The sequence below is a fragment of the Aquarana catesbeiana genome, linkage group LG03 (assembly GCF_042186555.1).
Source record: "Aquarana catesbeiana isolate 2022-GZ linkage group LG03, ASM4218655v1, whole genome shotgun sequence".
NCBI classification, from domain to species: Eukaryota; Metazoa; Chordata; class Amphibia; order Anura; family Ranidae; genus Aquarana; species Aquarana catesbeiana.
The window spans coordinates 124,010,020-124,026,903 of NC_133326.1; the positions used below are offsets into that span (position 1 = coordinate 124,010,020).

Here is a 16,884-nt window from a genome sequence, read left to right on the forward strand (position 1 = left end):
ACAATCACATTTGTTTATTATAGGATGTGAAGTTCTTGCTTGACCTCAGCAATTACCAGTTTCATATTATTGTAAGAAAAATGGTATTTTTGACTTACCCTAAAATCCATTTCTCTGAGTTTATTGACAGATACAGCGCTCCATTATTCAGAACCATAGGGTTATATTGCCCCATATATGACAGGAGCCTCCTGGGACAGGAGCCTCCCTTTGAAAATATTCGGGAGGTTCCTCTGCTTGCTCTGTCCCAGAAGGTTTTTTGGTTGCTATCACCTCTGCTTGCAGTGTCAGAACTGTAGGCGTTACCATGTCATACTTCTTACCTGGTAATCCACAAAGATGAAGTGGTTCTTCTCCCTTGTCCGTGGTTCCCTCCTCTGATTCCTTTTGACTAAGGACATTGTATTGCCTTCCCTGTGTCCCAGGTCAAAATGTCCTGAGGGATTTACCTTACATGCCATGGATGTGTTTGGGTGATTCAGGTATATTTGGCAGTCACAGGGTCTGTTCAGAGATCAGACTCACTGTTTGTGATCATGGACGGGTCAAAAAAGGGGCTGTCTGCTTCTTCTGCGACCTTTCTAGATGGATCAGACAGACGATGACTCTGAGCTATTCTATCAGGGGTTGGGTTCCTCCTTTCCCTGTTACGGCGCATTCTACTTGGCTGCTTACTGCTTCTTGGGCCTTCCATCATCAGGCGTTAGCTGCACTGGTTTGCAAGGAGGTCACTTGGTCGTCGATGTACATTTTCGCAAAATTCTATAACGTGGATGTGCTGGCATCTGAAGATGCTTATTTTGGCCGCAAGGTGTTGTGGGCTGCTGTTTAGGAGCTTATCTCTCTTAGTGGTATATTGTTCAGGTTGGGCTCCAGTTCTGTGTTTAGGTCCTGTTACCTGGTTGGCTCTTTTTTCGTTTTCCCACCCCTCATGTTTGGCACTGCTTTGGGACGTCCCTATGGTTCTGAATAATGGAGGGCTGTGTCTGTCAATGAACAAAAGAGAAAATGGGATTTTTGACTTACCGTAAAATCCATTTCTCTGAGTTCATTGACAGACACAGCACCCACCCCTCTAATGAGTTTTGATGCTTCTGATACTGCTTGTTACTAAACTGAAGGACTATAGCAGAGGGGGGGTGTATATCACCTAGGACTGCCCATAGGCGTAGCTAAGTCTTTTTTTCTGCCTAGTGTCCTACTCCTGTAGGGGGCAATATAACTCTATGGTTCTGAATAATGGAGCGCTGTGTCTGTCAATGAACGAAAGAGAAAGGTGGATTTGGTTATAACGTATTTCTTTTTCCCATTCTCCAGAAATTTGTTAGTTGCACCAGTGCAGCTCCAGTTCACATGGCGAGCTGCAGATCTTTCATGCCTGCTTAGCCTCTCTAATGTTTTGAGAAATAATTTAAAGTGACCAAAATGCTGAGTTTAGATTCACCTAAAACTGTGTAGATCAAACAGATAGAAGTATTTCAGTATAGGGTTTGTGAGGAGAGAGATCAAAATTAGTGCGAATAGTCCTTTAAATATTGATTTTATTAAATTCCGTGTATTACACAGAACGTATTCTACATGCTGGAAACCAAGCACACAAGTAGATGTAACATTAATGAAGGTCTGTTAGAAGAAAGCTCACCTGACACATCTCAGTTATTGTATCATCAAACACCCCTCCAGCATCATCTGCTCCCTCGCCTACAAGCTTCACTTTCCAAGCCCGTGAGGGAAGACGCAAGTCAGATGCATTCAGCTTCACTACCTGGCGGGCAATCTGCACAAATATGGGTTTACACTTCCTACCCCTGTCAGATGGACAATAAAAAAAAGACATTGGTTGGATATAAAAGTATATTCAAAGTAAATAAATAATTGTCAGAAGGGACATTGCAGAAAGCCCACAGTAATATGACTAACCTGGTGGAGATTCTCTTTACAGTAATCTGAGGTCCGTAGTTCTTCCCTTGAACCATTGTCTTACCAATAGATCGTACCATGGGAAGTGTATAGACTCTTGGAGCCAGCAATGGCCTGAGCTGACCCTGCACAATACCCCATGTTCCTGCATTGTAGTGGGATGTACTACTCTGCAAAGATAAACAAACATAACAATCAGATACAGAAAGGAAGCAGCACAAGGTTTACCCATTGAAGGACTATTGGAGACTCACAAAGAGGATTTTAGAATAAGGGCACTTGCTCCCAACAGCTGTTAGGGCAGGGAGCTCATCATGAAATACATAGACCCCAGAGTACAGTTGTTGTCACCCATTTATTGATATAAAAAAATTACCTAATCAGGGCAGGTCTCTTTTTAGTTAGAACGGTTATTCAAACACACTTTCACAAGGAATCCAGAGAAATTCATAACATACGGCCATCCTCATATGGGTGCATGTTCAATACAAATAAATGGTTCTAACTAAGAAACATGAAAATAAAGGAGAGGGAAGATGGCAGAGATGGTCTTAATACCTGGTTATTAGGGCTGAGGTTCAGTAGTCTCCAGGATGAATACATGAGATCAGAGAAATGGTAGAGGAGACGTAACCTGGTACGAACTGTGTGGGTGCAGATCTCTTTGAGAGAGCTGTATTGTGGAGGGACGACATCAGGGAGACCCAACTGTAATGGCACAGAAACACCTGCAAATACAACCCAATCATTCATCATTTATGCAGAATTCAGGTTCTCGTTCTGTGCAAGAGAGTTTACACTTTTTCCTTCCTGTTCCTTGAGGTAAAGAAAATTAGCAAACACCTATGCAGAGAATTTATCATGTGTGAAGGAATTCTGTAAACTCCAACCTTCTAATCAATATGTTAACTGTACATCAAAATTACCCAGTTCATTCTAGTGACACTTAAGCTGGCCATACATGGATCGAAATTTGTACAGTTCAGTAGGGACCAACTGCATTTCTATCCTCATATGGGCATCCTGGTTCTACACAAGTCAATTGAGAGATACAACCAGCCTGTCAAGTTTTTCCCAAACAATTAGGGCCAGCAACACTAATCATTGAGTTCTGCCAGCAGAGAAGGCTCCCCACCCGCAGAACACAATAGCGTTGCAGGAGGAAACCCCCCCCCCCCCCCCATCAACACCGACTGAATTGATGGAGGAACCAAGTCATTTTCTTTTCTTCCACCCATGGTGGAAGGAAAGAAAATTGCATAATCTGTGGCCTGCCTTAGATCTGTCTTCTTGCTAGAGATATTGGCAGCTCTAATCATTCTTACTTTTATTTTGTGGTATCTTAGACAGTAGGGCAGTGGCCTAGCTTGGCCTAACTGGGTCTTGGTGCAATATGTCAGATTCTGTCCTTTAGCCACTGCATCAGAAAGCCAAAGCCACCTCCCACATCCAAGAAGGCAATGCCGGTGACCCACAGCAGTAAGAAGCGGCTGCTGAAAACGTTGGACCCCAGGCACTGGTAAGCACCTGATTTTGAAGAGTCACCAGCTACAGTATATATGTTGCTGCTGTCTTAACAAAAAAAAACAAAAAAAAACAAACTGGAGTTACTCTTTAAAGCGGGTCTCCACTCAAATTTTTAACGTAATCTTACCCCCTTCAGTTAATTGCATAGATGTTCAAATGCCGCACAAACATTTTTTTTATCGCTGTAATTACCTTTATATTGTACTTTATTGTGGCACTTCCTGTCTCTCCTCCCATGGGAGTAGGCATGTTTATTGCCTTTCCCCGGCGCCGCACTGTCTCCTGGGAGCTTAGTGTCAGGCTTCCCAAGATTCAATGTGGAAACAATGATCAAAGAAAAAAAAAGAAGATTGGTCGCCGGACTCCCACTTTAAAGTGATTGTAAAGTCTCGTTTTTTCCCCTATAAAGATAACAAACATGTTATACTCACCTGCTCTGTTGCAGTGGATTTGCACAGAGCAGCCCGGATACTCCTCTTCTCGGGTCCCTCTCCTGTTATCCTGGCCCCTCAGTCCCCCCACAGCAAGCAGTATGCTATGGGGGCACCCGCGCCGAGTTACAGCCCTGACCCGGCCCCCTATCTCCCCCGATTGGCTAGCTGACAGCAGTGACGGCCAATGGCTGCTGTGTCTCAGCCAATTAGGAGGGAGAATCTCAGGCGGATTGGACATCTGTGGACATCGCTGGACAGAGAGGGACCTCAGGTAAGTGTTAGGGGGGCTGCTGCACACAGAAAGCTTTTTATCTTAATAGAATAAAATGCATTAAAATAAAACACATTCTACCTTTACAGCCCCTTTAACCACTTTCTGACTGCCCTATAGAAGTTTTACTTCAGTTTATAGTGCTAAAAATAAACGCAGTGGTGATCAAACACCACCAAAAACAATCTCTATATGTGGGGAAGAAAATGACAAATTTTATTTGGGTACAGCGCAGCATGACCGCGCAACTGTCAGTTAAAATAACGCAGTGCTGTATCTTCCGGAGGTCAAGTGGTTAAACTAGAACATAATACTGATGTAAGAATTAGGATGGGCAAACACGGGTGAGTAGCAAAGTCACCTGGGGCTCTTGGAGGGACAGGAGTTGCTGTCCATGCTGCACTATGGCACCGTCCTGCTGAGATCTGACGAATGTTTTTCCCTTGTAGGGCTGTAACCAGTGTAGGCTCCCGTACATGATTAGTGTGACCAAGGCCAAGCTGAGAACAAAAAACAAACACATGAAGAAAAAATGAATCCAGTTATGCATTCATTAAAAAAACAAAAGCATTCGTGTATTCTTACATAGCACTAGAAGAAATGGATCGGTCTTGGTATCAGCTTCCTGAATTGGAATTTACAGTGAGTACGAAAAACTATTTCTTGCTCTTGGACTGGTCTAGGATTTTTTTGCTGGCCAGTGTGCAGTCCCCCTGTAGGCAACCGTTTATCCTAACTTTATCTTGTATCTGTATCTAACTATTATGATTAAAGCCGTGTAGGCTGAAACACGTCAACTGATTGCCTCTGTGTGTACACGGTGGTTTCCTGAACAAACAAAATTTTAGAGCAATAGTGGTTGTGCGGATCATCTTTATGGACTAATACCCTAACTGTATCTGAATTCCTATGTCCCTCAATGGACAAGATAGAAATTCAATTTTTACTCTTGGGTTTAGTTATCCTTGAATCAATCTTCTGCTCATCATAGACTACAGGAGTATAAGGAAGAAGAACTTCAGCAGCCATTTTTCCCTGTAGTCACGCACAGATGGAGTACCATTACAAGGGTTTCAAGGGGAAGGTTGTTGATTGTGCACATGGATAATGCTTGCATCTATAACACTAAGGAAACATATACTGTATATGTGGTGGATATTACTGAAAATATACTTTTGCCTGGATTTCGCTATAAAGAAGGGTAATGCTGAATCAAACTGCATAAAGTTACAGTTTGTAGAGTCAAGGAAAAGTGCACAGCTCCAACCTTTCAAGGGCTCCCTTCATACGCTGGAATCAGGAGCTGGACTGGAGTCCATCACTCCCCCACACATGGCTCAACATAGTTAAAAAAAAAAAAAAAAAAGGAAAAAGGAAAAGCTGCACACTGATTAAGGCATACACAAGCAAACTTGTCTTATCTGCTGACAAGCTTCAGCACATAGTCCTACCCCCGGGACCACTCCTCTGACACGTTACACCTGATGGGCCCAATCAGAGGATTGTCCAAGACTGAGCCCAGTGGGTGAAACATGTCAGAGGCGTGGCCCTAGAGGTGGGACCATGTGCTGATGTACGACAGTTAATTTTGTCTGAAGAAACCATCATTGTGCAGGTTTTCTTTTCAATTATTCTGATCCCTGCATTAGATTACGTCTTACATAGTACAACCAGCATGCATGTATTAGAGATCAGCTTAATTTAAAAAAAGCTAATGATGCATATTTGTAAAAATGTTGCTTATATGAATAGTTTGTAATTATAAATGTATGTGTGTGGACGACCATACATGCTCATACATAATACTTTTGCTTTACTGCTTCTTCCCATGATGCAAGTCTATCAGTCAGCTTACTGATATGTAAACAACCCACTACCTTGTGGCTTATATCTTATCTCAACAGGTACCAAACAGGGAAGCAGAGCGAAATACAGAGCTCCCTCTAGTGGCAAATCTGAAAATCACTGTATTTGATACAACAAAATATGGAAGAGTAAGCTTGTAAAGCAGTTAAAGCCACTTTCAACAAAAACTGCAATAATGACTTAAAATATGTGCTTACTGGAAATACAGTATACTTTTCCATAAATATGGAAAAAAATGTGCAAAGTGCAATTATTCATAACCGTTATCTTTCCAATGCTTAACTACAATTAGATGACATATTACATTTTTACCACTTTATTCTGATTAATATATAAGCCTATACATGGATATCAATAAAAACTCTTCTTTCCTTAGTTTTCATGACTGACCATCTTTACCTTTTGTAATTTGGTCATTTTTTTTTTTTTTGGTTCAAACAAAGTGCATTCAAGATGGTGCCAATTCACCAAGTGCATGTAGATGTGAACACCAACCTGCCCCTCAGAGTTACTTCCCCATGCATACACTTCCCCAGAGGAGGAGAGAGCCAGTGTGTGTTCCGCTCCCACTGCAATGTCCTCAATGAAAATGCCCAAAAGGCCAGGAACCAACTGAGGACGATTGTGATTTCGAGCTCGACCCTCAGGTAAGCCAATCAAGCGGTCTGGGAGGGCAACATAAGTACAGGAAAGGATTGTATTAAAAAGGAGAATACGATATTGTGTACATCACAGCGAATATAAACATGAAAAAGGAAAGTAGGGCAAAGCGATTATGAAAAAAAGCATGAGAGGAAAGGAGATTGCTATTTACAACACACTATTTAGAAAAATAGCAAGCTTCATGGCACCTACCTTGTCCAAAGGTGTAAACGTGACCGTCTTTAGTCAGCGCAACTGAGAACTGTGTCCCACAAGCCACCTTCTTGATGCCAATGCCACACAGAATATCCACTTTCTATGAAGTAAAAGAACAAAACAGGAATTAATGCAAAGATTCTTGATTTCAAAGCCCAAAGGTTGGAGCCCCCTATGATGAATTATGTTTACTACTAGTTGTATTCAAATGGACACTAAAATGGGGTGTTTGGCACCAGACTTGGCCCCCTAAACCACAGGTCTGCTATAGTGCTAAAATGCCTCATTACACATGCAAGAGGGCTGGCCTTGATGTCTGGACCATTTACCCTGCACTTGCTGAAAGAGCAAGTCTACCAAGCCATGAAGGACTACTACCCCAACATGTGTCCCAGCCTTATGCTTTTGAATTTCAATATTGGATTTAAAAAATTGGAAGAAGGGTGTCCGAAATGCACAGGTCTCCTTGTCCTCCCTCTTAACCCCTGCCCTTTTCCACTTTTCTCTCTCCCATCTCTCTTCATTACTCTGCTCTTCTCCACTAATCCTTTCTCTCCTCAGCTGGAATCCTCTTGGTCTGCACTTGATCCTATTTTCCTTTCACTTGCTACTAGCAACAGGAACAAACGTCAAATGCTGTACATTCCTACAACATAGAAAATATCCCATCTTTATAACCTCAATGCATATGATCTCAGTATATTGTACTGCTTTATTCTAAATCACGGCTGGCAGTTGTCCTCTTAACCTGCCAGGTTACACTAACATTGTCATGCTCCAAGGTTTCTGTGTCATATCACCCCCCACCACACTTATCTGCTTCACATTGTGCTTATCCTAATGCTCTCTAACCCCAATATAAATTTTCTGTACTATTATGGTGTTAACCATCACACTTTGTGCATTCTTCCTTGAAACATGAAAACATATAAAATTCTCTGTAAAAAAAAAAAAAATTGGATGAAAGGTTTACATATCAGTGGCAACAAAAGTTATACGCTTGCACTAGGCACACCAGGATTTCGTAGCCATTCCACCTGTTTAGGGTTTGACTGCACATTTTCTTCTTAAATTATGATTTAATATAGCCAAACAATAGTATAATAAATAAAGCAAACTTTTTGGTTGGTATGTAACATCATACATCACGTCAGTCTATACAGGGAGATAAAAAAATAATAGCACAAACCTACAGAACGGAGTACAGAACGGAGTAGTCACCTGTGGAGAAGATTTGGCAGTAGAATTTCCTAAACCAAGTTTTCCATAATCTCCATCTCCAAATGCCCAAACTAATAAACCATCAGCAGACACAGCTAGTGTGTGATTTAATCCACAGGCCACCTGCAGACAGACGGACATTTAGTGGGAAGTTATTTATGCATATATGGAGTAGTTTACAATTAAACTAAAGTGCAATAATCAACAAACAGAGAAATGAACTGCGTCTGCTACCAAGCCAGCAGTCTAACAACAAAGTTCAGAAGAAATACTAGTCTGCAGTGCACATAGAAGATCTACTATTGTCACTGAAATGTTTAACAGAACCTGTATCCAGATCATACACTCATACGGTATACTCACTTTAAAAAACATGTTAATCTATGAGAGAAGATCTTGGCAGACTGTTAGCCTTCTAATGTAAACAGTAGGTGCTTTTTCGGTGATCAATTTTTCAGGAATTAAGTCACAGCTAAAATTTTTTTTTAAAAAGCATTAAATTTTATAGTATACAAAACAATGAATTGGATAATCTCAAATGATCAGGTATATACATACTATTGTCCAATCAAAGAGGAAAAAATACGGCACTACGATGTCGCAAAGATAAAACACATGCGATTTTATTAGATCCATCCATAAAAAGGAAACAATACCTGTAATTATTGATGCGTTTATGACTAAGGCCCATATAAGAGGCTGAAACACGTCAATAATTACAAGTATTGACTTTTTTTATGGATGGATCTAATAAAGTCACATATGTTTTATCTTTGAGACATTGCGGTGCTGGATTTTTTAAATATGATTGGACAATTGAATGCCTGGGTACTGGGGCTGAGCATGAGTCTCCAACTTATTCTGTTTATTATTAAGGGTTATTTTGTGGTAGCAGCACGATTTCTGGAGATATATTTACTATTCCCCTGTATCGGGCCTTATTACACCATGTGTTAAGTTATTAACAAACCAGACGCCCATTTATATCAATGCATAACGTCGATATCATGTGACCAATAAATAAAGCATAAGGACAATGGTCCTCAATAATTGGAGGTTCTGTGTCCGTAGAAAGTACAGATAAAGAGATCCCAATGGTCCCAACTCGTTTTGCGGTACATTGCTTCTTCAGCAGACTTTAGAACACTAGGGGATATATATGTTAACCAACTGACCTCTGGAAGATTTACCTCCTTTTCGTGACCAGGCCAATTTTTCTGATACGGCACTGCGTTATTTTAACCACTTCAGCCCCGGAAGGTTTTACCCCCTTCCTGACCAGAGCACTTTTTACAATTTGTCACTGTGTTGCTTTAACTGGTAATTGCACGGTCATGCAATGCTGTACCCAAACAAAATTTGCCTCCTTTTTTTCATACAAATAGAGCTTTCTTTTAGTGCTATTTGATCACCTCCGCGCTATACACAAAAAAAAAAAAAGAGTCAATTTTGAAAAAAAGAAAAAATATTTTTTACTTTTTGCCATAATAAATATCCCCAAAAATGTTTTTAAAAAAAACAAATTTCTTCATCAGTTTAGGCCAATATATATTCAACATATTTTTGGTAAAAAAAACAAAACCAAAAATCGCAATAAGCGTATATTGATTGGTTTGCGCAAAAGTTATAGCGTCTACAAACAATGGGAAAGATTTATAGCATTTTTATTTTATTTTACTGGTAATGGTGGTGATCTGCGATTTTTAGCGGTATTGCGACATTGCGGCAGACAGACCGGACACTTTTGACACATTTTTGGAACCATTGACATTTATACAGCGATCAGTGCTATTACTGTGTAAAGGACACTGGTAGGGAAGGGGTTAACACTAGGGGGTGATCAAGGGGTTAAATGTGTTCCCTCGTGAGTGTTTCTAACTGTATGGGGATAGGACGAGGAGACATTTTGCTGTTCCTACACAGTAGGAACGAACAACATGTCTCCTCTCCTCTGACAGCACAGGTATTTGTGTGTTTACACACAGAAATCCCCGTGCTGACGCTCGTGCACACGATCGCGATACCTGTATGGGGTTTCACGCAGGGGAGCCATTCTGCCCTCGTATATGTACAGGAACCGGTTAACTGACAATTGCGCTGTCATGAAATGCTGTACACAAATAAAAGTTATGTCATTTTTTTTCTCCACAAACCTAGCTTTCTCTAAACATCTGACTGGATACACAGCTGCTGTTTGGCCAAAAAATTTCCAGCTAGTAGTTTCAACTTTCTCAGAAGAGAGCGAGTCTGGCAGGGCCAATCACTGAGCTATATTCTTTGTGTTGATATTTGAGAAAGACTATCTTCACGTTAAAGGCAGTTGGAGGTGTGTGATAGCTTGTTTAAAAGCTTTACTGCTTGGTAAGAATTTTTAAATTGTTTAACCCCTTCCCGCCGACCGTACGCACATCTGCGTACTCGGCTTTCGGGGGTTATACCGGGATGATGCCCACTGCTGCAGGCATCATCCCGGTACCGTTGTTTCGAGCGGGCGATCTGCTATCCGTATATAACAACCGATGCGGCTAAAAGCCGCTCGGCTGTTATACCGGAGGAGCGGGAGGGGACGCCCCCCCCTCCCGCCGCTCTTACCGGGCCTCCCGTGCGATCGGGAGGCCCGGTGTCCAATCGGCTGCCTCTTGCGGCTGTGGGCGAGCTGGAACGAAGCTGTGGGCGGCTTCGTTCCAGCCTTCTCAATGTAAACGCGGAAGCGACGTCTTGACGTCACTTCCCGTTTACTCGGCTGCCAATGGCGCTGAATTTAAAAAAATACACAGTATTCAGAATCGCCGTTTTCGGCGATCTGAATACTTTGAAGTGCAGAGGAGGGATCGGGAGTCTTTTAGACCCCCGATCCCTCCATAAAGAGTACCTGTCACCACCTATTACTGTCACAAGGGATGTTTACATTTCTTGTGACAGCAATAAAAGTAAAAAAAAAAACATTTTTTTTTTTAAACACAATTTATAAGTATAAAAATAAATAAAAAAATAAAAAATTTTTTTTAAAGCGCCCCCCCCCCCCCGTCCCCGCGAGCTCACGCAGCGAAGAAAACGCATACGGAAGTCGCGCCCGCATATGTAAACGGTGCTCAAATCACACATGTGAGGTATCGCCACGATCGTCAGAGCGAGAGCAATAATTCTAGCCCTAGACCTCCTCTGTAACTCTAACCTGGTAACCGTAAAAAAAATTTAAAGCGTCGCCTATGGAAATTCATAGCTACCATAGTTTGTCGCCATTCCATGAGTGCGTGCAATTATAAAGCACGACATGTTTGATATCTATTTACTTGGCGTAACATCATCTTTCACATTATACAAAAAAATTGGGGTAACTTTACTGTTTGGATTTTTTAAAATTCGTGGAAGTGTCCCTTTTCCAAAAATTTGCGTTTAAAACACTGCTGCACAAATACCGTGTGATATAAAATATTGCAACAATCTCCATTTTATTCTCTAGATTCTCTGCTAAAAAATAAAAAAATATGGATTTTAACTTGTAAACACCAAATTTCAAAAATAGGCTTAGTCATGAAAGGGTTAATGTCTTGGCACAAACCAAAATAATAAGTCATGAACAGAGCAAACATTTCTTGGTATACATTGAGGGAGAGGAGAACAGGGGGTAGAAAATATAACAGCAGCGTCGTCTGCTGTTATAGAGTGTTAAAGAGTCACAGATAGGTAATGTATTCATATTACCTGACCAATATGAAATCCTTCAAGTGCAGTCACACGTTCTGGCAGTTTCTTGTTGGATGTGTTTCCCAAGCCCAGACGGCCGTAATCTCCATTTCCAAAGGTAAAAAGCTTTCCATCAGCTGTTACTACTGCAGAATGTTTGAAGCCACAGGACATCTGGAATTTGATCAGAAAGAAATATGTTTTGGTAGTATTGTAACATCGGTTATACATGTTTGTACTTCGATCTAGAATAGCTAATGCATGCCCATAACTTGAGAAAAAACAATGACTTGTGTTAAGGTGTGAGGAGTGCCTAGGGCTTCAATCTTCAAAAGTGGTCACACAATATTTCATGTCTACGCAGACAGTTAATGCCTTGCTACTGTTGTCATGCTCATGGGGCCCAATCAACTTGTTTAGAGCCATAATGACACAATCCCAAGAATGGTCACAATTATGGGTGGAAACGTCTGTCACTTTGTCATCATGACTCGTGTCCTTTGTTGCTAACTTCACATAATTTCACCAGTTCTGTTTCCAGTCTGTTGTAAAGGAACCAATGAACCTGAAAGGAGGAGCCACTGAAGAAGAGAGACATTTTGACCTGTAAATTCTATATCCTGGAGTAGAGTACAGGATACAGGCAGAGTATTCATATGTCATGGGTTATAGGTGTGTACCTTCAGAGGACATATCCCCTAGGCACCTCCCATATAACGCTACCCCACTCCACGAGTCCTCAGTTTTGTAGCAAGCAATGGAGCGTAAACTAAGAAATGGAAAGGAGGCTGGTCTGTGTCCTGTACTGTACTCCAAAATCCTTTTATGTTAATCGTACAATACAGGAAACAGACAGAGTATTCATACAACATGGAATGACCACAAGCAATGAAGAAGGGGGCGGGTAACAATGAGGCAAACAGAACTGGGCCAACAGACCCAACAACAAGGGTCACAAGAACTTCAGAGTGCCACTACAAGAACCTTGCAGCCAAAAGCTGCATCAACATAAGATTGAACGTCACCTAATAAAACTTTGACAATGTACTGTAGGAACAGAAAACCCAGGTGGGCCCTTACACAACTAGGCTACAGGGGCTTGGTGCTGAAATGCCCATAAAACTTCCACCAATCTGGTGGAATGGGCATGTAAAAGTGCAGGAGGAGATTTTGTTTTTGGAATGTAAGCTCTTGCAATCATATTCCCTATTTATCGTGCAATTGTGGACTTTGAAGCAGGGTGTGCCTTGGGAGGTCCCAAGGACAGGACAAAGAGAATCCATCTATCTGATTCGAGCAGTAGTTTTGAGGTATACTCTATAGGCTGACTACATCCAGGCATTGTAGGGAGATCTCCTTTGCATGATTAGAAGCAGGTCATATTGATAGGAGATGTCCTCACTTAGGATGGCCTTGGGCGTAAGACAACTTTGTCCTTTTCATACCCTGCGTCTGTGTCTATGTCTTCTAAGGAACGGCATATCGAAATTCAACTTAAGGTGAAAAATGGGAATAAAAGAAGGGACAAGGCATTTTTGGGCCCCGGATGAAGATGACTGTATTAAAAGCAGAGTTCCATTCGTTTTTAAGTTTATTAAAAGTCAGCAGCTACAAAAAGTGTAGTTGCTGACTTTTAATAAACACTCACCTGTCCGCGGTCTAGCAATGCGGCCGCCCAAAGCCTCGCTCCTCTCCCTCTTCTCTGCGCCATCGTTGCAAGTGTGTGACAGCTTGCGGCTTCACAGCCAGGTGCGCACTGCGCATGCCCAAGTCGTGCCGCGCCTCCTCAGTGGCCAGGCAATCTTCTAGGACCGGTGACATGTCTCAGGAGATTGCAGGGAGGGAGTGGGAGAAGAGGAGTCACCTAGGCAGCCAAGCGGAATTGGGAGCTGGGTGCCCTGTCAAAACTAGGTACCCCCCAAAAAAACAAATTTACATGCCAAAAGGTGGCATGTAAGGGGGGGAGGAGTGCTTAAAGCAGAAGTTCCACTTTTGGGTGGAACTCCGCTTTAAGGCCAGAACCTGTCACAGGAAATGTGACAGATGCAGAGAATTTTGCTTTAGCTAAATATGCCACTTGTGTGCCTGAAATAGAGCTAGAATCATATGCGGAGACCAGTGTTCGAGTCAGTTCTTGCACTTGTGCATGGGATGCATCGTGACTCACTGCGGTTGAGTGTTGTGCAGGCCTTTAGCAGAGGGAACGTTTGGCTGTGATTTTCCATAGTTTTTTTGCCTGCCTGGTCTCCCCCATAGCTGAAAGTGAGGGTATTTCCCAATGGGGTATAGAGAATAGCCAAGGTGCAGACTATCATGTAATGAATTCTTGTGGTGAAATGGCAGAAGGAAATGCCTGAGTACCTTATAGGGGCAATAAAGTGTGCGACCAGTGGTGTGATGTAATACCTGGTTATCTACCTGAAACTAAACTCTGAGTAGTTGAGTTTTAGTGCTCAAGTTTGAAAAGTTTACAGTACACAGTTCTTAGATGTGTCTCGCGTTTAGAGACCTACTGGGTATATGAGTTGGGGTTCCATTTTCCACAGGGTATCAACGTGGAGTGGGACATCAACTCTTTTATTAACCAAGCTTGAACATAAATATGATCTCTCATTGTTTTTTTTTTACTATACAAGATGATTATATTATTGGTTGTCTTAATTTATGTCATGGAGTCCGGGATAATTACGGTTTAATTCAGAATGTAATTTTTGATATGTACGCTGTTGATGTCCCCCATTGGCAGTGTCCCTTTAATATTATGGTCCATGATTCTAATATTGATGACTAATTTACCTTATTAGAATGTCCTTGTATCACCTTTATAAGGTAATGTTATTGCAAGCATTAGCCTTGTGTAATAATTTTTATCCCCCTTTTTTTCTTTTCCAATCTGTTTTTATTTTAACACTAATGCCTTTTTTCAGTGCACTGATTTATTTCTCCTCTCTGCTGACACTTCGCCTCAGATTGAGGCTTGGTTTCCTCCTTATGGAGTGCAGTGGTATTACTTCCTCTCTGTGTGATGGGAAGTGCATCACATATGAAAGTGAGGCTTGAGGAGCAGGCTGGCTGAAAGGGAGGCTTGGCTAGCGCTCTGACCAGTTCCTGGTAGATGGACTGATTCAGGGCACAGCTTATCGTTTTTTTGTACTTACTTTTCATTTTTAATCTTCTAATTTAGAAACATGAGATACATGGTTCTCTGCTTCATTAATTTGTTCTTAATATAACTATTCAATTAGTCATCCTATGACCCTGAAAACCTGGAAGAGATTCTTACTTGTTGCACTTCCGGTTTGTAGACACTCCCAGTGGGGGTCATTTTCTGTTTATAGAGCGGTGAGGTGAGGGTGGTCCATACCCCAGATGACGGCTCCTTAGCTGAAACATGTCAGGTGGACCCCTCACGATCGCCGCTATTTGATATTTGAGCTCTGTTTCGTTCTTCCAAAATGTGAGTCTGTTTTTTATTATTTTAATAAACGAGTGTTCTACATATAATAATAGGTATTCCCCTCTACGTGATCACCATAATGAGAACGTTTATCCTTTCCCTAATGTAGGGTATGATCCATCCCCACGTATACGACCTTACTCCGATTCACGGACCCCTCGGGATTTTCACGAGGGTACCCATAACAAAAAAAGAGGCCCAGAAACAAGAGAGGGTCCAGAGGAGGGAGGAGGGTCCAGAGAAGAAAAGCGCAAACGAACCTAACATGTCAGGGGGTATTTAACTTGAGCAATACAATTCTCACTCAAGAAGAGAAAATTGTTTTAAACAAAGGTCTCAAATTTGCCCCTCCGTACAAACTTAATAAGTTTGATACGTTCATCGACAAAAGTTCATTAGAAAAGTTAATGTCCAAAGGTACATCATTTCAAACCCCACTAGGAATGTGGCCAGGGCGGCAACGTCCGGTACCGTCCATTCGGGCCTATCCAATCCCTATAGCGGCTTGTAAGCAGCTCCGGCCACCCATCCTTGACTCATCCCTTACTCCTCCTTGCAGTAGCACACCGGACCCCTTCCCCTCCTATCCGCCACCGACCCACATCCACAAGCTGCGTCAGCCAGCAGGCCAGCCGCTCGGGGCTCTCTGCGGCTCCAGCCGGTCCCCCCTGCAGCAGTACCGGATCCCCCCCTCCTCCGCACACTGACTGACCTCCATTCGGACCCCACGCTCTGTCAGCCAGCCGGCTGGCTGCTCAGGCCACTCCGCGGTCCAGCCCAGCTCCCCCTGCACTATTCATCGGGACCCCCTCCCCTCCTATCCGCACTTACCACTCCAGACGCCGCCTTCAGCCAGCCGGCCGGCCTCTCAGGATACTCCGTGGCTCCGGTCTAGCTTCGGCTGCTAGCCGGCAGCACTTCATCGCTTCCTTCTTCTCCGACCGGTCGCCCGACCGGCGGGCCGCTCCCCCCCCTTCCCTGCTTGATCATCCTCACCGGATTTTCCCGCCCACCTTCATTGGACGGTCTGGGAACACCGCAGGACAGCCCACGGCTCGGGCCTGGCCGGCGGCCATCTTGGTGCTCCCACTGCCGTCCAGCCCGCGGCTCAGGCCTAGCCGGCGGCCATACTGGCACACCCAGTGCCGACGGGGCAGCAACTGAGGACCCCCCGGTGCAGCATCTTAGGACCCCCCCTCCTGAGGCCACCAGCCCCCCGCCGGGTCACCCCCCGGTTGAACCCATAATCCCTAGGTCCCTCCTTCCATCCACCCCCCCCCCCCCGGGACACCACTGCAGCCGCAGTCTAATCACTGTATTCTAGAGCATGGAGAAGAAAATATCACCAAGGAAAACCATGCTAACTACAAAGCACTCACTGTGAAATACCACAAGGCAATCTTCAAAGCCAATAAAGAACATTTCTCAGACACCATCTCATCCGCCTTAAACCGTCCGCGGGAACTTTTCAAAATAATTGCTCAGTCAATGAACCCGACCTGCTTAGAGCCCCCAGCAAACGATACTCAAGAATTCTGCAATGAGTTATCAGATTTCTTCATCAACAAAATCGACAACATTCGGATATCAATCCATCAGAAAATAACAACCAACCTCACTCAACCAAAGCAAAAAGAGGATAT

General features: G+C 42.9%; 1 protein-coding gene across 12 annotated transcripts in view; it reads right to left on the minus strand.

The window, feature by feature from the left end:
- Positions 1 to 16,884, minus strand: part of HERC1 (HECT and RLD domain containing E3 ubiquitin protein ligase family member 1) — a 253,741-nt gene that overhangs the window by 8,787 nt on the left and 228,070 nt on the right. For all 12 annotated transcript variants that reach the window (XM_073619149.1, XM_073619158.1, XM_073619159.1 and 9 more), the window contains 8 exons: positions 11,803 to 11,958; positions 8,098 to 8,220; positions 6,874 to 6,976; positions 6,514 to 6,683; positions 4,514 to 4,652; positions 2,479 to 2,648; positions 1,921 to 2,090; positions 1,643 to 1,808 (listed from right to left, as the gene is read on the minus strand). In XM_073619149.1, coding sequence (XP_073475250.1) covers positions 1,643 to 1,808; positions 1,921 to 2,090; positions 2,479 to 2,648; positions 4,514 to 4,652; positions 6,514 to 6,683; positions 6,874 to 6,976; positions 8,098 to 8,220; positions 11,803 to 11,958 — 1,197 coding nt within the window. The remainder of the gene's footprint in view (positions 1 to 1,642; positions 1,809 to 1,920; positions 2,091 to 2,478; positions 2,649 to 4,513; positions 4,653 to 6,513; positions 6,684 to 6,873; positions 6,977 to 8,097; positions 8,221 to 11,802; positions 11,959 to 16,884) is intronic.